This window comes from Drosophila ficusphila, unplaced genomic scaffold (assembly GCF_018152265.1).
Source record: "Drosophila ficusphila isolate 14025-0441.05 unplaced genomic scaffold, ASM1815226v1 contig_414, whole genome shotgun sequence".
NCBI lineage: Eukaryota > Metazoa > Arthropoda > Insecta > Diptera > Drosophilidae > Drosophila > Drosophila ficusphila.
In genome coordinates, this window is record NW_025064328.1 from 17,220,659 (window position 1) to 17,244,426 (window position 23,768).

The following is a 23,768-nucleotide window of genomic DNA, read 5'->3' on the forward strand; positions in this document are numbered from 1 at the left end:
TACAGTGATTGTCCTCGAAGCGAAACGAGTCCTGCCGGGAAATAGGAAACCAAGGAAGATTATTTAATCAATTATAAGTGGTTCAACAACTATTTATTTTATATATTTTTTTTATTTTCGGAATCCTTGAAGGTATTTTCAGGAGTTTATTTTTAATACGAAACAAGTACTTAACAAGGGTTGAGCTGTTCCTTAAAATAATAAATTCTACTTTGCAATGATTTTCTTTCATATGAATAAGTTCGCTTTTCATTATTACATTTACTCTGAATCTAACCAGTCTTTCCTAGAAAAAATATACAAAGCTATAGGCAAACTCTTTCAAAAATTCGTTTTCTCCAGTCATCGCTGTAGTATAAATTTTTGCTCTCACTGTCGCTGCTGCTCGAGTGCTGATTTAGTTCAATTTATATGAGCCGGGTGCAACTGGCAAAGCCAAAGGGCTAGGGTCCTTCGGGTGATGGCTGACACAGGACACACGTATTTGCTTAGTTTATTTTAAATGCCATTTAAGCTGCTGCTCTCGACTAATACCCTAATGACATATTTTAATGTCCGCCCAGCCACATTCGAGTGTCGTAATTCTTAATTCGAAGTGCTCTTTTCCGCTTTTCCCCCTCATGTGTGTGTCTTTATATGTGTGTATGTGCAAGGACTTCTTGCTGTTTGTGTCATTTGATTTATGGGCTTTAAATTTGCCAGAAAATTTCCATTTCTGGCTAGAAGATTTGTCTGTAATATGCAGGAAAAGGGTCTTAATTAATAGCATTACTTTAATGGAATGTTGTCAACAGCATTATAAAAGAGGGAGCAATAAACAAGCTCGGCTTTAAGGTGTTCCACTCCCATTAACCCGATGTCATCCCCACTCGTAAAAGGCAACCACTGCGAAAGCGGAGGGGCGACAAAAATTAAAATTGCAGGCAAATGCCGAGACAAAGGCGCGCTTGCCAGGAAGCAATTCATTTATTTAATGTTTCCTGCATTTTATTGTCCAAAGTCCAAAGCAAATTTACGGCGGCGAAGGCTCAGACAAAACAAAGCCCCAATCGCGGAAATGTTTAGTGTGTATTCTTTGAGTGAAAAAAGGGGGCTTTTTTCGCGGGGAACTAAAGGGAACCAAAGGGAACAAAGGCGCGCACCTGACAAAGCATTTCGATTGGGAGTTCTGCCGCAGTGCAGAGGAGTTGCGAATATGGAAATCATTTTCCTGGTCTGGAGGTGTACGTTTCCTGTCCACTGAACTTGCACCATCATCCTCCCTTTCCCTTTCCCATTCGCCCAATGCCTCAAGCTCCCTGCTCAAGATTTTAATGCTCCGCACACATGGCGAGTGCAATGAAATGAAAGTGCATTTCCCATTTAGACGGAGAACTTGCAGCGCTCAAAGAGCTCTAAGTTGGCTAGTGTCAAAGGGAGAACTCAGAAAAATTGATAGGTCTTTTCACTTTAATAATGATTAACTTAAAAGGAAAATCTATTAAATGAATAACCCATATTTAGTTTGAAAAGTGATTTCCTTTGGTGAAACTACTTATTATTTAATAAAATAAATTAACATTTATGAACTTTTCTTTCCGTGCAGTCACCCATTGAATTTCCGACTCATTGGGGACGGTATACAGATCTTTGTTTGCCAATTACGCAACGAGTGCGTGAAGCGCCATGTATATATGCATACTATATGTCAGGCTCTAATGAATGCATCTGGCGAATTAAACATGGCTCCCTTTGAGCACTGTGCAATTAGAGGGCCCACTGCCTCGGGACGAGTGCATTGAGAGGGCCAAGACACGATGATAATATTTTGCTAACCCCAGTGAACCCGATTTCCATAATACAAATTGCCGACTTATTAGGCCGAAACAACCAGCCTAAAACCCAAACCCCGAACCCGAATCCAAGCCCATTGTGTGGCCCATATAAGCCAGGGCATTCCCACTTGAGCACGCAGCCGTGCAAAGTGGCAAATGGCTAACACACTAACACACCAGCACACTCACCCACACTCGCATTGGGTCTTCGAGGACTTAAGTGCTTATTAACTTCCGCACACTTGAAGGCACAATTATGAAATCGTCAATTTAAACCAGACACGCAGCAAACACGCACCGAGGTCATTTGGGATGGGCGGTGGCTTAATCGGGTGTCCGGCTCCTCGGGACTTTGGCCTAAACGGCTCCGTGTCTTTTGGGCCCGAGCAAATACACGGAACGTGACGTACACCAGGGCGTATGAGTAATAACTCTAGACAAGCGGAAAATTAATACCACTCGAGGCCATGACATGTCAATGCCGAAAACCCCCACACTCTCGTCGAAAGGTGTAATTTGGCCCCCCTTCTCTTTGCCAGCTTGTGTGCTCAATGAGCCACGCGGCGATTCTGCTCGGCCCGAATGTCCGAAATCTGTGTGTTTACTACCTTATCAACTTGCCTCTGGGAAGCAGGGAAGCCTCAGACACACAAGTGGCTCGATAAGCGGGGCGACTTAATTAAATTCTGTCGCAGATGGCAGGTGGAAATGGGAAACAAATAAACTTTACCCGGAAATCGGAGTAATAGGATTCAGCGTTTATTCTGGAAAGTTCCCGCTTTCCTTGGGGGAAAACTAGAGCCAAGAAAAATAAACATAAAAGGGAGGCTTACTTTAATTAGCACTAAGAAACATGTAAGTAAAGTTGTGAAAATATATTGAAATAATTAAATTTAACACAACCATCAATGCTTGTCTTTCCTTGAAAGTTATTAGTATTTCTTCTAGTATCATGGTAATTGGAAATATCACATTTTAAATTCCTAAAGGTAGAATATGTTTGTTAAACAAAAGGGATTTTATAAATGTTATTTTGTTCAGCACACCCCAAAACAAATAAGTATTTTCCCGATTATAATTGAAATTAATAATTTCCCAACCCCCAATCGATTTCGGGCCTCATCAATTAACATTCAATGTTTTTCCAATAAGGAGAAAGCCACTCCTCGACAAAAGGAACTGGCACAAAAGTCATCATCATCATCATCATCGCCGTCGCCGTGGTCGTTTCCCGAGTCAAACAAAGCAACAGTGATGGATTTCGTTTTGATAAAATATTAAAACGAAAAGGAGGCGTGGTCAACCCCCTCATTTCCCCGATACTCACCACCCCCTCGCCGATGTGGTGGACGGTGCAGGGCACGTGGGCGGTGGCTCCGATCTGGGTGGTGACCACCGTCGAGTTCTCGGTGCCGAAGTACATGGGCGTGCCGAAGAGGTTCTCCAGGCCGCCGCCCTCGATGCCGTTGCCCGCCTCCAGGTGGTTCTCCACGGGCTCCGGCCGGTGGACCGGGATGGGATAGGGTCCTGCCGTATCCTTCGCCTGGATCCTGGACTGCGAGTGCGAGTGCGTGTCCTGCAGGTGAGGCGGCTGGTGAGTGGGCAGGCTCTGGCTGTGGCCATCGATCACGTTGGAGGAGTCGAAGCTGGTGATGCTGCTTCCCCCGCCGCCACCGCCGGATGAGGCACTCTGGCCGTACGGCTGTGGCACGGGCACGGGCTCTCCTGCCACTCCTGCCGCCTCCTTGGCCTGCGACATAATTAAATTTTGATTTATATGCCTCGACGACGAGTCGCTCGCCGGCGTCGCCATGGAGGAGGCCTCTGATTTTCCCTCCAGTGATGACGGAGATGCCGATGCTGTGTGGTCTGCGGAGGAAGAGCGGAAAAGTCGAGGTGACGCTTTAAAATGTGTTAATATATGCGATGGCCAGTGGCGCCGCAACAGTTTGTCGGATAAACAATAACAGCATGAAGTCAATTAATTTGAATGAGCAGCGAGCGCGTGCGTATACGTAATATTTTACAACGGATTTTCATTAGCACGCGCCCAGCGAATCTGCATAAAGTGACAGCACTAATTAAGCCGACAACTTTGTCAGGCTTTCGCAAAGTTTTTAGCCTAAACAGAAATGAAAGGACCTCGGGAAAATGTGGGAAGCGCGAGGTCAACCAAATAAGTTGGTTTTTAAAGAGCCCTAGACTATTAAAAATGTTGTAATATTTTAATTATGTTTTAGTTTCAAATTAATAAAGGTGAATTCAAAAATGTAAAACAAACACTTTCTATTTGCAAATAAACTTGTAATTAATATAAATAAAAAAGGTATACAAACATCATGTTTTGAAAACCAACGTTCAATAATAATTTTCTAGTTTGAAATATTAATTGAATCTAAAGGTACATTACAAGTTTCTCCCGCAATGCAAAATCCATTCCCTTTCCAATATCCCCTCACTTAGCCATGTTTTGAAATGGCCAAAAATACACCCACAGAACACGAACCTCATTACACATTACCCATTTCAGCCTTTGGTTTTATTTGCGCTGCGTAATTTGTGTAAAATTCGTTGAGGCAACAGAATAATATTTCACAATTAAAGATAATTGCTTTTGGCAAACATGCTTGGGTCTTGTTTAGCAGCGGCAATTAGGCTGAATTCGCCAGGCTGTAAATTCAATTATGGCAATGCATTCGGGCTCGCTTTTGATTTTGATTTCTTGGCCACAAATGCTGGTGAAAATGCTGGTGTTTGGCTTTCATTTGGCCAGGACCACGTCCGTGGAGACCTGTGTGTCATTGTCCATTGGTCGCACCGTAAATATTTCATGTGAATCATTGGTAAATTTATTATGTTCGGCCTGACGATGATTGAATTTAGGGACCGTCTGGTGGCCAAGGCGCCTGCACTAAGTGCATTGAGTGATGCAATATTAATTAGTTATGGAATTCGCCGGGGGTCGTTTGCATCCGAGTTGAACACTTAATTAGCACGTGGCTACGAAACCAAATATGCTATTAGTCGAAAAGGTGAGGGGATGTCAAACATCTTAACATCCCTCGTCTTTCGGCCCTGAAAGGAATTTTCCTCGAGTGCTCGCCGCAGAGGTTTGGAAATCAATTTACCCAGCTGTGTCGCACAGGCGAACAATCGAGTCAATCAATGCAGCTTCTTCTGATTGACACCTTAGAATTCACCCGATTGCTCCTCCAATTGACATGTGAGAGTGTGTTGCCACAGCAATTTGCAACTGCAGCCGCACAGCACAGCAAAAGGATTCCTGCTCCTGGAGGTCAGTCAGCTCGGCAGTTCGCAGTCGCATTTTGCACATTGCGGTTTTCCCATTGTTGTGGCTCAGCACCTTGCCTTATGAATACGAAGGAGTTTCCCCCGAAGAGCACCTGTCACACTCAGAAAAAGGCATTCTGTCTTCCACTCTAATTGAAAGTGCTTCAAAGCCTCTTTTTATGGCTAACCCAGAAAATGTTACCTAAATGCAAACATTACAAGTAAAACTTTGGTAAATAGAGGTGTATAATTTCTTTACTAAACCTAATGGTAGCTGTTGAGATATTCTTACAAATTAACCAATCCTGGCTTGAAGTCTTGGTAGGTTTCAAGAGAAAAGAGTGCATTTCTCCAAGTGCCTTTACTGTCAGGACTTTTCATCCTGCACACGCACAAAACAAACAAATAACCAGCTCGGGACAATGCGATTGCTATTGCTATTGCTCCTGGTGTTGCTGCTGCGACTGTTGCTGCTGTTGCTGCTGTTGCTGATGTTGCTGATGTTGTTGTTGCTGCTGTTGCTGTTGTTGCTGCTGCTCATTGGCACGCAGGACTTGGCCAAAACTGAATCGTGGCATTTTCGTCACGTTCGCACGTGACTGACTGCTTGCGACATGCAGCTTTTCCCCCCGATTTCCCGCTTTCCCAGCTTCCCAGCTTCGCAGTTTTCCCACTTTCCCGCCCACCATCCACTGCATACGTAAACGTAATCGTAATGGTCGCCGGCGGACCGCAAAACGGCTTCTGAACTAGTTGCCAGTTGTTGGTGCTGCTGCGGTGTTTGACTGCCTGCCACTGTCCCTTTCCCTTTCCCACTCCCACTTTCCCATTCCCATTCCCCCTCTCCCTCTCTCCTTTTCCACTGCTCCATTTTCTGGCGTGTAAATTTGCATTCTTTCGATGGTTTGTGCGACTTTGTAATTGAATTTTTCACGGCAAGTTGTCGGACTGCATCCTGCAACCTGCCAGTTCGTATTTTTCTAGTTTCCAGCGGTCGGGCTTTGGATTTACAATCGCTCTGCATTGTGAAACCACGGCGGGCTGCGCATTGTCAACAGCAAAGGAATCCCTTGGCCAAGAGCGCAGTATACAGAATCCAAAGCCCAGAACGAAGACCGAACCCAAACCCAAAGCCCGGAACCGCAAACATGTTGCACCAGAGCCATACAGATAGAACAACATTTTTGTTGGGATTTGGCAACTTTTCGTTGCCGTTTGGCGAAACATTCGCAATTTGTGTGCGTTCGCTAAAGTTTCAGTCGCCGCTTGCCCCGATTTTCCCGCTTTTCCCTGTCTTTGTTACGACATTTTAATCAAAAGTTCGCTGCAAGCCGGGTGATTCCCCCTCAGCCCCCTCAACACTCACGAAACCCCCCGAAATCCCCTTAAAACATCCTGCAATCCCGCTGCTCGACTAATATCAATGATTTCTCATGTGCTCGTGTCGACGCCCAACTGCGGCGGTCGTGGAATATTTATGCTGCTTGTGACATCACGGCTTGACATTAATTAAGTTTGCTTGCGCACACACGGCGTATGCGTGATGCCAAAAGAACGAGTTCCGAAGCTCGCTTTTTACGAGCGAAATTCGCAGTGCGATGAATGCGGCTTAAAGCAACCAGGGACAAAAGGCGATACACGTTATGGAAACACTTACAAGAACTAGAAAATTCTTACTTGGAAAATCGTTATTTTGCTCTATAATAAAACTTTAATTTGATTACATATTAAATTATCTCTTTAGAATATCTAATTTACACATTTAAAATTTAGTTAAACAGCAACCCAAGCAAAAACTTTTCACTCAAATCCACCTCGTATTTTGCCATTTGTTAATTTAATTGTTTTAATGTCTCTACGTTGTCACCAATTAAATTAAGGGCGTACAAAAAACATTGCAAATATCATTATGATAATTGTGCGGGCAGCGACATCCTGTGCCGGACTCATTAATTTCATTTGATTTCATATTTAATGTAACGAACATTGTGTGCATAAATTTCTCTAATTAAAACACAAATAAATGGCGAGTGCATTTCCGATTGTGATGCCCTGCAGCATAATTTATTCCATTTGGATCTAACTAAATTTGCGGTGGCAGTTATTTACAACAATTGACACAAATGCGGGCCAACTTTTTATGGCCATCGAGTGCACGGGGACAATTGACCATAAAACATCGAAGCCTGCAGCCAGTCAGCCAGCGAATGGAAAAGTTTTAATTAAATATATGGTCCGATGCTGAAATTTAACAATTAGAACCTTGCTCCCAAGGCCAGCCCAAAAATGTTCGCGAAAATTTTAAAGTAAACTTGAACTCTAGAAAGTTGGGTTGGTTAGCTTGCTTCATTACGAAACTTTTCCGTTTGCGGATGGCTCGGCGCTCTCTCTGTTTTTATGGCAAATATTGTTTGTTGTTTCAGTCGAAATGTTTGCATTTGACACTTGGCGGTAATTTGTGTGTAAATGCGTCAACGGCCCCTGACCTCAAGCCGGAGGCCATGGAAGCATCCCCGGGATTCACGGGAAACTTTTCGCTGCCCCGCGGCCATTTAATTGAAAGTCTGGGAAAATGGGCCACGCATGGCTGCTTTGTAACTTGGCAACTTCTGGCCAAAGTTGATCGTCGCGGCCAAACGATTCACTTTGCGACTCTCATAACTTTGATGGTCGCAAGTGTAAAATCAGATAAGTGCGCCACACACTTGCCGCGACTATTCGCCCATTTATTTTCCAATAAAGCCCCTCGACAAAGGCGTGGCAATCATTAATGTCGCGGATCCGGGATCCGAGATGCGGGAAGAAGGACCTCCACTGAGCTCCTCGCGAAGAGCGAGTCTCTCGTAAAAAGGCATTAAGAGCAAAAGTAAAGTGCCTATTTAAGTTGAGTCATAAAATTGGCTTTCTATCTGGCCAAAAGCCGAAAGCGAAAAGGGAATGGCAAATGCCAGCCGGAGAAATGGGGAACGAAGCTGCCATTTTGGGGCGACTCTAGGCCCTGGAATTCTAATTTTATTTATTTTATTTCAATTCGTGTCTAAGTGCTCGAGCTCGGTCTTTCTTTGTGGCACAATATGCCCCGACCCAACCCATAAACTGCCAAGTTTTAAATAGTTGGCGGTGGAAGAAGCCCGCTCTGAAGTCCTGGCTAATTGCGGAGTCTTGTGCGAGGAAGTCCTGGCTGGAGAATCCCTCGAAAGTGTCTATTTTTAGCCGCATTTCCAGCCATCCTTCGTGGCCCAATAGGTGATGGCTAAATCCGAATGCTTTATACGTACGCACAGCGGATTCATAAATTATGACAGCAAAATAAATAAGGTACAAATACGCCTCAGCGGGTTTTGTGCGAGTATCCTGCGTCCTGAGTCCTTGATCCAAAGCCAAGTGAAATCAAACGGAAAGGCGGCAAACGAACGAACGAGGAACTCGTATAAAAGAGCATAAGTTGAGTGCGGAGAGCCGGGGAATGCTTTTGTGCATAATGAAGATTTATACATTGAAGGGCCCGACATTAGGGGGATTTGCCAAATTGCAAGCACGTGCGAATTAGAATGGCACCACTGCGGTTGGATCCTAAGCCAAGTTGAATCCACAATTCCAAGAATCCACGGCTCGGTGGGCACTTTGAATAGTCGAACCTTTCGCCCTCCAATAAATGTTTAGTATCTGGCTGCGTCGGGAATGTGGCGAGTACATAAAATTAAATTGTCAACTTCCGTAATGCGGGGGCATAAACACAAAAACCACTCGGCCCCCAAGGCGTTTTGCTGGCCGGCTGACCGAAGTGGCATCAAAGTGAAAATATTATTAAACGAAAAGTAAGGCAAAGGACCTAACACCAATGGAGACAAAGCAGCCGCAGATGAAGGAGCCGCTGGAGATGGAGATGGAGGAGCCGAGGCAACTGAAGGACGTAACCGAGAAGAAGGCAACTTTTTGGCAGTCCACTTATTTCGGGCGACCAGACACACTTGACAGTTTCCACAAAGCGACCGACGGCGCCTGAAACCCCGAGTCGAAATATAAACTGCTGCCTGTGCCGGATGTGGCAAATTTGGTGGCACTACAAGGGACAGAAAATAACAGAAAAGAACAGAACAGAACAGAACAGCACTGAACAAAGTCGAGCGTAATCAAAATCGGAATTGAGCTTAGCTACCCTCTAGTATGGAAATTGTTCAGGGATGTTGTGTGCCTAAGAAGTTGGAAAAGCCAAGTCAAAAGAAAAACTTGAAAAACTTGTCACCGAAAGCTAAAGAGATTAATGGCCAGCTTGGCTTGCAAATTTGTGATGTACTTTAAATTTAAAAAACAAGTTTATGTCACCACTTTAAATAGGTATAACTTGTTTTCGAATTAATAAAAGATGTTTCTAAATATCGTTATTGATCTAGTTTCTCAAGTTTCTCCACTTAATTATCCATTAAGGACACTCGTCAATGCCAGTGCTATCCTGTAAATCGCTAAGCAGTTGGCCATCGAGGTGACCGCCTTCCCTACTCCCAAACACCCGCCACCTTCGCCACTTAACTTGACAGCGACGTCACATTTAATGCCCTCGACGTCGTCTATTTAAGTTCAATTTATTTGCGCCCAGGCGGCTAAGCGAATGCCATTGATCGATTCCTGGGAAATGCCCTCCGCCGGCGAGTGTAAAGCTCTGAGCTGCACAAGCGTGTGTCCTGAAGGTCCTTTTTTCCTGGTCCGCATCACCCGTCAGGCGGCCGTCGCGTTGACACGGGCGTTGACTTTGCCGAGATTGGGCAAATCTGGTCGATGCCTTTTATGCGGCTCCTTTACATTTTTCGCCTTCACTCGAAATGTTTTCCTCGGAGCTGTCACATTTGTCCCTTATCCGTTTTATGCCGCTGACATTTCTCACTAAGCCCGAATAGAAAACGGGCTTACGGCCCCCGAAAGGACGTCCGCTGAGCGACAGAAAGGATATATCGAATTTAAAATATTTGCCTGATCTGGTTGCGGCCATAATGCCATCAGGTGAGCGGTGAGCTGCTTTTGATTTCGGGCTGCAGAGCGCACTCTGTGGCAATTAAACATGCTCTCTGCCGCAAATTGAATCCTGCGGCTCGATTGCTTTCGAGCTCGTTTAAGTGTTGGCTTTCAATGATAAATCCATTGATTTTCAGTGGCAATAATTGGTATAGTTGGGGAGCATTTCACCGCACCGAGAGCAATGTTTGCTTTCCAACTCTCTTCCGGTCTAAATATATTCCTGTTTGTTTGCTTATTGCATAGCACACGCTCGATTAAATTGTTACTGCTAATGGGAATCTAATCTGCTTCCAGAACATGCAAATCCACAGGGATGAGATTTTCACTGATACAACTGGTTAGCACACAGAACATCTTTGGGCAACTTAAAACCTGACCGTTGTGTGCATTTGAATTACTCAAATAACAGCTGCAGTGGCCGGAAAGTTTACCACACCGACACACACTGCGTATACGTAATGCGAGTAAACAGAGCTCGAGCTCAAAGTTTCGACTTGTGCAGAATGTTGTGCGTGTGCATGGTTGTGTTTGTGTGTACGTACTTTTCAGCTATTATTTAAACAAATTGACTTCAATTCAACAGCAGGCGACTTGCACTTTGCATGATTTCCGACCATTAAAACCTGTCGACTGGCAGCCGAATGACAGGTGCCCTAGGATTGCGACTTAAGGTTGAAATACTGCCCGTTCGTGCCACATAAACTAATTGCAGTTTAGTGCGGAAGTTGCTGCTGCAATCATTTCAACTTGAGACGAAACTTTCATTGGTTGCGCACATGAAATGTTGATGGAAATACCCGAGTAAAGGTTCCATTCAAGAAAAGTGCACGGAGAGAAAAGCGTATTGAATACTCGTTAAGGCCTTGAAACAGCAGATTAAATAAAAGCCCTGAAAGTTTTTTTTCAGTTTCGTGTGTGTAAATAATTAAAATTCCCTTTTGCGCCCTCAGAGCAATGCAGCAATAAATAAATATTATTTGAAGCCAAACAAAAAGATTCCTGAAATTCAGCCAGGCTACTCGAAACTTGGTCTTTTCCCAACGTGTGGTGCTCGGTAAGTTGCAATCTATTGGCAATTGTTCAGCATGCCACAACAGCACAATCACATGAGGAAAACATTTCATTTTGCGAGGGGAAAGTTTCTCGACCAGCGGCCATTGTTGCCTGCATTTCCCAACTCGGCGGCGACTTATTTAATTTGTTTGGCTGCCGCATGCCACATGCCGCATGCTGTGTGCACCTGAGCGGTCTTTTGTTGGCTCTTCATGATTGCTGGCACTCCTGATTGAATGCACTCCTGACAGCTTAATTAACAAATCATTGGATTACCGGAATTTATGGCAGTTTCACTTTATCGTGCCATAAATCGTACGGCTGGATAACAACTTATAATTTATAATGGACTCGCATTTATTATTCTTCGGCGGCGCATAAATAATTTGAGCCTGGCTAATCAATCAATCGATTTGCGCTAATTCTTGCCAACCGGCGACGGAGGAGAAAGGGTTTAACTATCCGAGGCAAATGTCTGGCATTTGTTTAGGCCAAGGACAGAACAGCTGCGAATCGCCGAGGTTCATCTTGGCCCACTTGGGCCAGAAACTTTTCCACTTTCTTGTTTACTGCCACGCCCCCGAAAGGGCTTCTCTATGCAAATGCCTTTCGGAGAGACTCTGAGGATGGCGGAGCTGCAGCTCGGAAAATTGAGAAAATTAATTTCATTTCAAGATTTACTTCTTTGAAATTCTATTTGCGTGGCAGCAGCACCCCCCTCCCATCGTCTCCCCATCCTTCACCTTCACCCGGCGGCCATGTACGACAACATTTGAACAAGAGAAAACATTTTTTGTTGCTGCCACCGCTGCCTTGGCCGCGTGGCATAAATTTATGAGCGGCAAAACATTTCCACATGCTGCTCCCGACGCAGATTCTGATTCTGGTTCTGATTCTGATTCTGCCTTTTGGCATGCCGGCAAATCTGCGGCAGCAGCAGGAAATATTCAATCTATGCGGCATGTAGGAGCGGAATCTGACTCCGAGCTCATTGTTAAAGCAAAGTCAACTGAATAAATGCAAAGCAGGGCAAATGAGCGGGCTTGCTCCTCCGCTTTTTATTCCCTCACATGAAGTACTTGTATTTAGGCAGGCAGTTCGCTTGGTTATGCAAAGGATTGCTGAATGAAAATAATTTACAATGAACCGAAAACATCCGTGGTCTTTACTTTCATTTATAGATGCAATTTGCCTACACAATCCAAGCAAACTGTTGATATTCAAATTCTGGTGAATTATAAAATCGTGACAATTTTAGACCATAATACGAAGAAATGAAGAGGGAACAAATTTTGTGTTTGCATGTCTAAAAATAAAAATCGCTTGAAAATATATGTTAACGCTATAATTTCTTTAAACATTTCTTTTAAGTAAAGAGAAATTCTATAATATTGGTAAGAAAATATTTGGTGCTTTCTTTCCTTACTTTCCTAGGAATAATTGCATGGGAAGGGAATTCCAGTTGCCATCTGAGATACAGCCTACGGTTTTTTTGTTATTCTGAGGGTGTTGTTAGCATCTCGCTGGCTGCCAGGATACTCGGTTACACAGTATCTAATGACAGAATTTGTGTCCCAGTCGCAGCCCTGCTGTCATCATCATCCCTGCCCTGCTCCCACTTCTTGTGCACATCCCCTTTTTCGGGGCGCTCCTCGGGGGGAGGTGACAGCCCCCCTTTTGCTGTATCATTAGGCAGTCGCTGGCGGCTCTGTGTTAAGCGTTATCATTTGTCCTTGAGCTGGTTCAACTGTGGCCCTCGCTGAGTTTGGGTTTCTGCGGCGGAATCGCGTAAATTGTGCCCCAAAGATTAAAGGCAACAATGGCAGCCGCAACCACATCCTAGTCAATATGCCCCAGCCCTCCTCCGCCTTTCAGCATCTTGTTGTTTCTTAATTTTTGCTTAGCTGGCAGCCGGCGAAATGTTATCTGCGCGGCTATCCGATGTGTGTGTTCATAATTCCGATGCGACGTTGTTGTTGCGTCACCCGAGTGAAATTTAAGCAGCCCAGCCATAAATTATACTTGTGGCCCGGCCACTTTCGCTTCTACTTTCGCCGGAGCACACAAATATTTGCATACTTTTCCGGGGGGCGTGGTCCCAATACGTTCCACTCCATAATCACAGATCTTGCCGCAGCGAGTTGCCTCCAATGTTGCGTCACTGAGCCACTGAGCTACTACTGGGTTACTGAGCCACCGAACCATCGAACCACTGAGCCACTAAACCACTGAACGCCCACGCACTCGCAAATGTTCATTGCCAATAATTTCGACGGCAATTTTCATAAATTAGCCTGTCGCTTCTTCTTCTTCTTCTTCTTCTCTGTGTCTTCCGCCTCCAAAAACTGTCAACTGCTTGAACTGTAATCCAAATTGTTACGCAACGCCAAACTTAAACATACTTACTTATGCAAACACAGTGGGGATTCGGTAATGAGAGTTTTAAGTAACTTTCAGATTTGGTTTTCGGTACAAATAAATAAACATATGATTGAAAAGGATGTTACTTTCTGATGATGCACGGAAAATTCCTTTTGAACACAAGTTTGAATATGGAATCTCCACTGTAAAACTTTCCCAAGTTGAGCAGTTCATGTTGCAGAATTTGCCGAGCTTTAAACTTTAATTTATGTGGAGCGCACATATTTTAATGCCTGGGGGTGGCAAACTAGGTTTAAAGCCGCAGTGCCAGTGAAAGTATAAATTATCACGGTAATTAACTAGGACTCATACGTGGATAGCAACCCATTTCTCGGCTGAATTTTCGGGCATTTGGCTTTAGGCCTCTTTGCGCGGCCCATAAATTTATAATTTAACGGAGAGCCCACAAAGACCAACCGCAACCTCAACCCGCAGCCGCCAAGTATTCCAAAATATACGAGCGAAAGTTTAATTTGAGTTCGAATTTGGCAAAAATAATTATGCCGTCGAATGGTCGAGGGTGGTTTCAAGTTATTGTTAAGTAACTGCGGTTAACCTATCTCTTATTGTACAATTTACTTGTGATTAGTCTGTCACTTATGATTATGCAATATATACGTTCAGTCGTATAAATAAATAAGCCTTAGAAACGAAGGGTGACTAATATGAATTGAAGTTTTAATATGTGTTTAATATAGATTAAAAATTATTTCCAAGTATTAAGCAATTGGCAAGCCAGTAATACATAAATAGCATAGGTAAATTATTACAGGTTTTGGGTATTTAACCATTAAGATTTATTTCTATCGATTTCCTTTTTACCATCCTTGAGTTGACCCTCGCATATCTGGCTGACCCCATCGCTTGGGTGTCCTTGACAACTAAACCAGCCGAATGTCCGGCAATTTGCTCCGCCCCCTTTTGGCTTTTGGGGGCGGGAACTGGGAAATTAATTACCGCATCATGGCGCGAAAATGGCTGCGCTAGGCTAATGCCTCAAAAGTCATGTCCAACTTTGTGTGCTCTGCGCGTTGGGCCAACTAAAAAGTTTCTAATTACGACCATGAAACCGGGATGATGGCCCTTTCGAATCCCCGCTAACAACCCCCTAACAATCCGCCATATTTTATTCGCCCAGTTGATGTTTAAGTTTTTAATAACATTTGCCACGGTGTTTCGTGTTCGCGTTCCGCGTTTCCCGCTCCGTGTTTTCATTTTTTCTCCTTTCATGGAGGTGCGACGAGTTGGGGCACGGACTTGGGAGCATGTTAATACAGCCAGCTGGCAGGATGGAAGCCATGTAAATGGTAATTACACTTAAAGCCATAATCCAGCTTTATGCCTAAGACTCGCGCCTCCGCTGCTAAGCTCCGGCTCGAAGGCTTACGGCGGAGGAATTACGGCCCAAAAAAGCCGGGGAATGGGGAAGGGGATGCCTTTTTAGCCAGCGCCCACGACTCGATTTAATTTCGCCGAATTTAAGTTCCCAGCCAGAGATAAATATTCATATGGGTTAATTATATAAATTGTCCAATAATACACAAGGCAAAAGTTTCAGCCAACTTTCGGCAGTTGCGCAACGAAGTCCCGAGGAAAATGGGAAAACGGGAAATGTAAGGAGAATGTCTGAGCGGCGGAGCCGAGAACTTTCAAGTCTGATTATCCTGCTACAAAGCAGTTGGCTGTTCGGTAATCAGCTGAGCGACTGAGCTGCACTGAAACAATTCTCCGTTTGCCCGATCCGGATCGGGAATTCGATAGCCAGGGAAGAGGAAATGGAGGGGTGGGGGAGGAGGTTCTTCCGCCAGTTGAGTGAAATTCCAATGCCATGGCGATACGCGCACCCAGACTCCATCCCGATGACTGGGTGTCTTACGCACTTGTTTTAAAATGGCGGCTAGGAAGTTGCGACGCCATTTTGCCTTGGATTTTGGCGTCAATGCGCTCGTTGGCGTTTAAAAGGCAGACAGTTTGCTCCAGTTGCCTCGACGCGCAATTACTTAGGAACACAGCTCCGAAAATACGTATATTTGTATATACCAGTCCATCTGTATCTCAATGTATGCTTGCATATTTCTGGCAAAAGTTACAACTTTTCTTGGCCAACCAAAAAAGATGGTAAGAAACACGGAGAGAGCGAGAAAAAGAACGAGAGACAGGCAACAAGAAGAAAGTTTTCACTTGAAATTCAAGCAATTGCTTTTGAAAAGTTTCAATTTCTGGCAGTGTGTGTGCCGAGTTGTTAGGCAAATTCTCTTTATCCTCCGCGCGGCAGACCAAAAACCCAAAAACCGAAAGCAGAAAACAGAAAACTGAAAACTGAAAAACAGAACAGAACAGAACAGAATGTCGCGGAACAGAACAGAAAACAGCAGAGAATAAAACGGAATAAAACCGAACCGGGTTGAGTTGTTGAAAAAGTTGGTTAATGAAATTGTGTCAGCGGGTTCGGCTTGTCCCGCTTAAAAGGCATCAAGAGTGACATAAAACACAAAACGAAATCAAGCGCGCACTTGAGCCAAATTAATTGTTGGGACAACATTTCCTGTCCCCGCAGAACCTCGATACACTAGAAAAAAATACAAGCCAAAAGCGTAGTTTTTTAGGGAACTAAAAGCCTTAAGCAAATTCAACAGATAAAGGAATAGCTTTAATCAAAAATTATCAAATTATTATAAAAATAAACAATATATAAAAAAAACTTCAGGGAGCTCTTAAATTTAGAAATTAATTTGCAATTTGTGTTTTTCTGTGCATTCGTTCCCTTATCAATTTTGATTTTTTTAACCAGCTCTTTCGTTTTCACTTTCTGCTAGGCAAACACGTAATTTCCAAAAGCGAAAGGCAGCGAGTCATTCAGTTAACCGGGTACTTGTCACTTTTTTTGGCCGCCAAACAAAACCAGCTCGTTAGCGAGTCGAGGAAAAGGCCCGTAGATCATAATCAAGCGCTCTCGATACGCGATGATGGGTCGGGTTTTTCTGTCTGCGGTCCGGGTCAAACTTTGCGGCTAAAGTGCGGACAAAAGGGAGCAAAACAAAGGTAAGTCACAAAACCATTTGCATCCACTTTCGCCAGCGAGCCAGGTAAGTTGACTCCGGCCTGTCTTTAATAGCCTGCCATGACTCGACGGATCGGCGCAAGAAAGTTGCCGGCTGGCTGACGAAAAGCTGCAAAAAATGGGGCGAGGTGAAAAGTTGCAAATTGGAAAATCAGCAGAGGAGCAGAGGGTTTGGCTCCGGGTCCTCACTTTGCTGACAGCCAGGCAGGGCTGCTAAGTGCAACTAAAAAGTGTCTGAGTGTTGCAGCTTTGCTTGCCCACTCCGCTTTTTCCCATCCGCATGTGTCACACAGAGAATAATATTTCACAAGCAAAAAAAGTATGAAATGTTCCCTAGTTTGTTGTGAATTATTAAAAGATATAAGTAACTCACTGACCTACTACTTAAATTGAAACCATTTAATATAAAGCTGTTTATGGTAAGTAGTTTAATAAAAAACTCTCAAGTATTTAGCGATTAAAGAGTAAGAAGCTTATTTTTAATCGAATTTTCTACTCCTTCCGGAATTTCAATTTCTAAGTTCCGAAACAAAATTCGCAGAATTATCCGACTTAAGCATGGGATAGGTGTGCCTTTAGATCTTAATCCTGCGCTTTTTGGCTCAGTGAACTGGCACACATGTCCATGTCTTCGCATTTGCCATTGCCAAAAGGCGCCGCCTCCTTTGAATTATGTAGAATTTACGTGCTTTCAGCGCTTAAAGTGCAGCCATGTGCCAGTGTGTGTGTACATTTGGGGGGCAGTGTGTGTGGCAAGTGGTGTGTGTGTGCATCTCTGTTCGGGTGTGTGTGTGTGTGTGTGTGTGGGACCATTAGTTTTTGTGCTGATTATTATGGCTGCCGCAGCTCAGTGTAAGGATTCAGGAGGCTTCGGTAACTGGATGGCTAAAACGGGATGGGATGGCAAGGAATGGGAGGTGATGGGATGCGCCACGCCCACGTGGCACTGCATTTGTAACAGGTGAGCTTTATGGCTCAGTTACCGTTGCATTCAACGTGACTGTCTACGTGTGTGTGTGTGTGTGGTGTGTGTGTGTGAGTGCCCCTGCATGTTTCGTATTAAATTATGCTTGCCAACGCGCTTTCAACGTGCCCCCTTTTGGCCGCATTGCCACATGTAGGCCTTGACCCGAGTCGCAGGATCCCGTGCACGAAGTCTGATTGCCCCGCTTTCTTTTCCTGCCCTTCTCCCCAAGGCCTCCACACTCTGCAGCGTCTGGCTGACTCAAAATTATGATGCTGGCAATGAAGACATATTGGTAAATGCAGCTTTTCTCCCCGCCTTCATTTTTCTCCTTCCTTCAGCTCCTGCTCGTCAATCATCGCGCGTCATTAACAAATGCATCCTTTATCCCAGTGTGTGAAACGGCTTTCGCTCTGTCATCCGCCATTGTCAATCGATTATCTTATTCCCTTCAAACAGGCTCAAATTACTTTGCCAACTCACACAAAAAATTGGGTGTGGAGCGCTGCATTAGCAGGTGATTTATTTACCAATCAGAAGCGAAAATTGTGCAGCGAGTTTCAGGGAAACCCGATGAGTGAAATGGAGAAAGTGAAAACTGTTCAGAGTTAAATTAAGAAGAACAGACCGACAGAATTTATTTAGTGAATACCCACATCTGGTTTAAGAGCAGTCAACTATTAATTTCGTTCGACTAATTTGAATGTATATACGTATAGGGAACCCTTTTCAGCTCTTTACAAAGCCTTTTCTGCTCTGTTTCGGGTTACAAAAAAGGTCTGATATCGGGTCTGTGGCAATTAACAAACGAGGCCAAGAAAAAATGGGAAACAGGCAGCTGGATAGCTGGATAGTTGGATAGAGCAGCTCCTGCGATAGTTAGCCCAATTAACCCGCCCAGCCGCAAGTGGCCCACTTATCCCGAGGCAGGCATCAATGGGTTTAACTTTTTGCCAGACTTTCACAGCAATTTCACAATTTCGAACGGAGCTTCTCACCCACACACACACATACACAGATAGACCTACACCCTTGTGGGTGTGGGCCATGAAATTGTCATGCTCTACTAACTGTCCTAACTGAACTGTGTTGAACTGAACTGTGCCGAACTGAACTGAACTGAACAGAACTGAACAGAGCTGAAACTCTTCGAAAGTGCAGCTGCAACTGCAATATGCGGCTGTTTTTCAGGCATTTCGGCCACGTGGCTGCCACACAATGCTGCGTCAGTTTGGCGCGGGTGGCAAACCAGATTAAATTGAAAACCGGAGTGGCAAACTTTTGATTCGATCTGTCTAATGGACGCCTGGCCGGCATATTGGAAAAGTTCGCTCAAATTAAATGGACTCCTTAAGCTGATATTCAAATCTAAGCTTCGGGATCTAGAAGCATCGTTGACATTGGGAAGTATATTTCAAATTGAATTTAAAGGCCAGATATTCAAATGAAATCCAGATGAACGTTGAAAATCAATATAGCCGTGTTGCAATGACCAACATAAGAATAACATTAAATTTGAATGTCATGCGAAACGATTGCTAAACATCGTGAATAATTGAATAAGTGAATATTTGCGACAGGTATTTACATATTTGCTTCGTTTATTTGTCAGGGCTGTTCGATCTTCTTTACGCATATGTTTATGTTTAGGTTCATGTTTATATTCGCTTCCAAAACTCTTATTTCTGCTTACTTTCGACCCCGCAAAGTTACATGCTCCCCCTGTTTAGCATACAGCCTGCAGTGCGGAGAATTTGGGGAATGTTTTTGGGTTACATTATGCAAATATTTGGATCCATTGAGCTGCGGATTTGGGCGCAGCGAGTAATGCATTTTCTGCGACCCTGCTGGCCTTCAAAATCCCAGGGCTCGATCCACAGACATGCACCGCGGGCATAAATATTGATTTATATGAGCCTACGGTGGGAAATTTTGTACAGCTAGGCACGTTCATGCGGCTGGCTAAATATTAATGCGCTCTAAATAAAAAGCGGCAGGCGCAGCTGAAATTGTTTTTTCATTTTAGCCCTAAGCTCCCGTGCATTCTGCATTTTTATTTGTGCCTCTGTTTATTTATATTTTCAGGTTTCGGATTCAGTTTGTTTTTCGTTTTTAGTTTTTCGTTTTTCGTTGTTCGTTTTTGTGTTTGTGCATTTTTCATTACAGCATTGACAGTGACAACGGCAACGACAACGACAACGACAACTACAAATACAGCGACGGCAGGAGTGTGTGCCCCAAAAGGCATGTGTTGGTGTGTGGCATGCAACAATGGATGCGCTAGATAGTCGCCAGTAGCACTTGCAGCTGCACTGGTGTGTGTGCTGCCCCTGGGGCCTCTCTCTGTGTGTGTGTGCGTGTGTGCAAGTGTGTGTGAAGACGTGGCACTGTTTTTTATTTTGTGACGATTCTTCGGTCTCCCCCCATCGACATTTCCCCCTCGGGGGCACGCACAAAATGTGGCACAGCCAGTGTTCTAGTTCCACATATTGGTGTTCTTCGGCGTGTTGCCCAAGTCACTTAGGGAAAATATTGCTTTCAGAGGAGGGAAATTACAAATATATACTACATGTTAATAACGAGTATATAACACAACATTGTAACATAAAAAATATTGGAGACAAATGATTGGTAAAAAATGAGCACAAGCTGTGTACTCCGTGTACCATATTCTAACCACCGAATATTGAGATGAACAATGGTAAATGGTATCTTAAAATCACTTTCCATTAAACCTCCATAGAAATGAAAAATTAAACATATTTATAACAAATTTGTATGCTTTGAGAATAAGTTGTTTCATCAAGGTAGCCATTTACAACATTGCAGAACTTATCAAAAAAGAATAAAGACATACAACTTAGACATATTATATTCGGATGGAAAAGATGTCAAATCTAGACCGCAAAGTGTGAAGTTTTTCCCAGTACATGCTCTATCCAGGTTTTCCCTGTTCAATGGGTTTTTTCCGCAATCCTACTTGCCGCTTTGTCTGCCACCCGATGGGGCAGACCAACACTCTGCCGCTCTGTTTCTTATTGCCGGGCAATTTCTGGCTTTGTTGATTGCTTGACAAATTGCCAGCCAGCCAATGGGAGAGAAAGAGATGGGGAGATTCGGATAAGCCAGAAAGACAGAAAGAGACGGTCAGCAGATTTTAGTGCGAGTTGTAGTGTTCTTCTTGTTCTTCCCGGGGGGGTTTTGTTGCTGTTGTTGTTGCTATTGTTGTTGGCGTTGTTATTGCTGTTGTTATTGGTGTTGTTATCGGTGTTGTTATCGGTGTTGTTGCGGTGTCAGGCATTGACAGGTGATGCACAGGTGATTTCCGCGCCCATCGCCTGACCTGTCACTGCACTCGACAGCGCCAATGAAACGTAACAAATTAACGATTTCTCCATTTCTCGATTCTCCGGTTCCCCCAATTTGTCGACTTCTTCTTTGTTGCGGCGTGCCTCTGATATTTGCAACATTTAATTTGATACATTCGCGAATGGCTTTGGACAATATTTCATGCATTACAGCGTCGCTAATTGAATTAAAGCGCGTTCGACAAACAACATTGGATGGATTCCCCGCAAACGGCAATGAATACGAAATTAAAAATCGACGCATCAAATAAATATAAATCATATGCACAATCATTTTTCTGTAATTTTTCCGCACCGTTAGTGCGTTTGTGTGTGAGTGTGTGTGTTTTATTGCGTTTTAGTCAAAAGTCATGATGTTTGTGTGGGATATTTACCGCAAACGCCGCATGCCGCAATGTATGCTATAATAAAAATAAGTGCCGTGGGTTTTTGCAGCCTGTCAAGGACACGGCCGTGCTTGATGCGATATAATCCACTTGATGCCGGCATATTGTTGCTGTTGTTGTTGCTTTTGTTGTGGTTGTTATTGTTGTTGTTGTTAGTGATGCTGTTTGCTGCTGTGGTTGTTGCACTCTTTTCCCGCTTGTTGTTGCTGTCAATTGTTTTGCATTTCTGATTCAATTTATCAGCGCTTTAATTTCATTTTATTTGTCACTGCACTTGCATTTCAATTGGATGACATTGCCTTTAATTGAAACGTTTTTCCCTCCGGTTCTAATTGTTTTTTTCCACCCTCACTACTACTCGGATTTTTTTTTTTGTTATTTCAAACTTAATTAAATGCAATTTCTGCGTTGATTTATGCACATTTTAAGCGACCACATTGCTAAGCGCCATTTGCAATTAATTTTCATGTTTTAATTACGGGAATTTCAATTGTTTTAATGTCGTTTTTTTGTGTGGCCTTTTTTTCGTGTAATCCTTTAGTCACATTTTAGCTGGGAGCACGTGGCTGCCATATGCCTTCGCATTGGAAATTCATCACTTATTGTTCCGCAAAAACTGACCACGTTGTGTGGACGTTGCGCATACGCCGCGTTGACCGCACTAAGCCCGCTTGAAAAAACTGCACCGCACCGAACCCGTTACCGTCGTGGTCAAAGTTCAACTGATGGGACGGCAGCGTGGGACTCGCCTGCCAGTCGCTGCTGTTGTTGTCCTGCCTTCGGTTGCACGGCTGCTGCTTTTCCTGCTTTTCTCGGTTTTCCCGCTGCCGCTTTAGCCGCCTGTCTGTTTACTTTACGCTTTCGCACGCGACTGACACGAGGACCCAAGGAAAATCAAGCAACACCAGTAGCAACATCACAAGCAGCAGCAGCAGCAGCGGCAGCGGAAAAGTCTGCACAGGCTTCGTGCTTCGCTCTCTCCGGAAGTTTTCCTCTCATTTTCTTCTGGGGAAAGCCTCTCTCGGTTTATAGCATCGCCCTCCCGCGTGAAATGTTTGTTTAATTGGTCCTTTGAGGGGAAGCCGCAACCACAACCCTGATATCGTCCCCAACTTTAAAAAGAGTGGGAGTTAAAAAGGAATCCGAAAATAGGTTTGTTCAATTAATTATTTATATATTTAATTAATTAAATTAAATATTCATTGCAAGCAATTAAGCTTATGAAATATTTGTTGACCAAGAAGAGAAAAGGGTTGTTTTCATGGTAATATTCTTAATGGGGTCCATTGAACTAATTAAACACTAACCAAATTTAACCTTTGAACTTAGCAAATAAAAAAGAGTCCTTACATTTAAAAATTGTTAAAAATAAAAAAGCCCAAGAACATTTGCTTTGATATCATTTTATCATAAATCTTATTTTAATTAACTTAGCTTGTATATAGGTATATATGTAGCTATTTTTTTGAATTTAAATAAAAGATGAATTGTTTTTATATAAATTTATTTTATTATTTCATATCATGTCCTGTTTGAAGTCCTTTCAATATTGCCAATCACCAGACAACAGCTGTTACGGTTTTTATAGCAAACATTTCTGGTCAAGTCCCCTGCTTTTTCTCTCTCTCTCTCTCTCTCGCTTTCTCTTCCTTATTGTTCGTGCGCATAATTAAATTCTCTCAGCTTTTTTCGCTGCTCTCACGGCTCTCTCTCCTTTTGCAGACGTCAGCCGAGCGCCGAAAGCAACTTCGTCACGCATCTCGACTTCAATCGGGGACAAACAAAGCGCCAACAAACCGCTTCAATTTGGGTTATTGTGCTGAAATTAGTTGCGACCAAGTTGGGCGGACTTTCCATTTCAGCCAGCTCATGCTCTTGGCCAGATTTCGGTTAGCAAAAGAAAACGGCCTTGCATACTTTGGGGCTAGCCAGAAATCCAGGCTGAAGACTGTTAACACGCTTTAGACATTGTCGAGCACTGAAAGCCTTTTCGCGTTGAAACCGTTATCTTCGTAGATGCCGAATTACGCATGAGTTATTTGGCCGACAAGAACAAGGTGGGTCGGAAAATTTCAAGTGGTTTTCAAAACGAAAAACTTGACAATATGGCAAAAAAAATTAATTTTAAAGGACTTCCATTTTCTATTTGAAAACCAAATTTCTATTTAAATTCACAAGTACATTTTATAGTTTAATAAAACCTTGTTTGCCTATGTTTTATTGATATTTGCATTTAAAGCTACAAAATAGAACAAATGAAGAACTCATGAATACTTTATTCAGCTGGTAAGTATGTACGTGTAGAAAAAGGCAGTGTCCTTTTGCTTTGTATTGACCCTTAGAAACCCAACAGACTGATAAATCTTTCTCTTGACCGGAGTGCCAGTGGAAAATAAT

The 23,768-nt window shown here is 43.5% G+C and overlaps 1 protein-coding gene across 1 annotated transcript in view; it reads right to left on the minus strand.

Moving 5' to 3' along the window:
* LOC108094040 overlaps positions 1 to 22,229 on the minus strand; it is a 33,756-nt gene extending 11,527 nt beyond the window's left edge. The window contains exons 1-2 of the mRNA XM_017194473.2: positions 21,360 to 22,229; positions 3,142 to 3,683 (exon numbers count right to left, since the gene is read on the minus strand). Coding sequence (XP_017049962.1) covers positions 3,142 to 3,683; positions 21,360 to 21,474 — 657 coding nt within the window. The 5' untranslated portion in view covers positions 21,475 to 22,229. The remainder of the gene's footprint in view (positions 1 to 3,141; positions 3,684 to 21,359) is intronic.
* Positions 22,230 to 23,768: the final 1,539 nt, after the last annotated feature.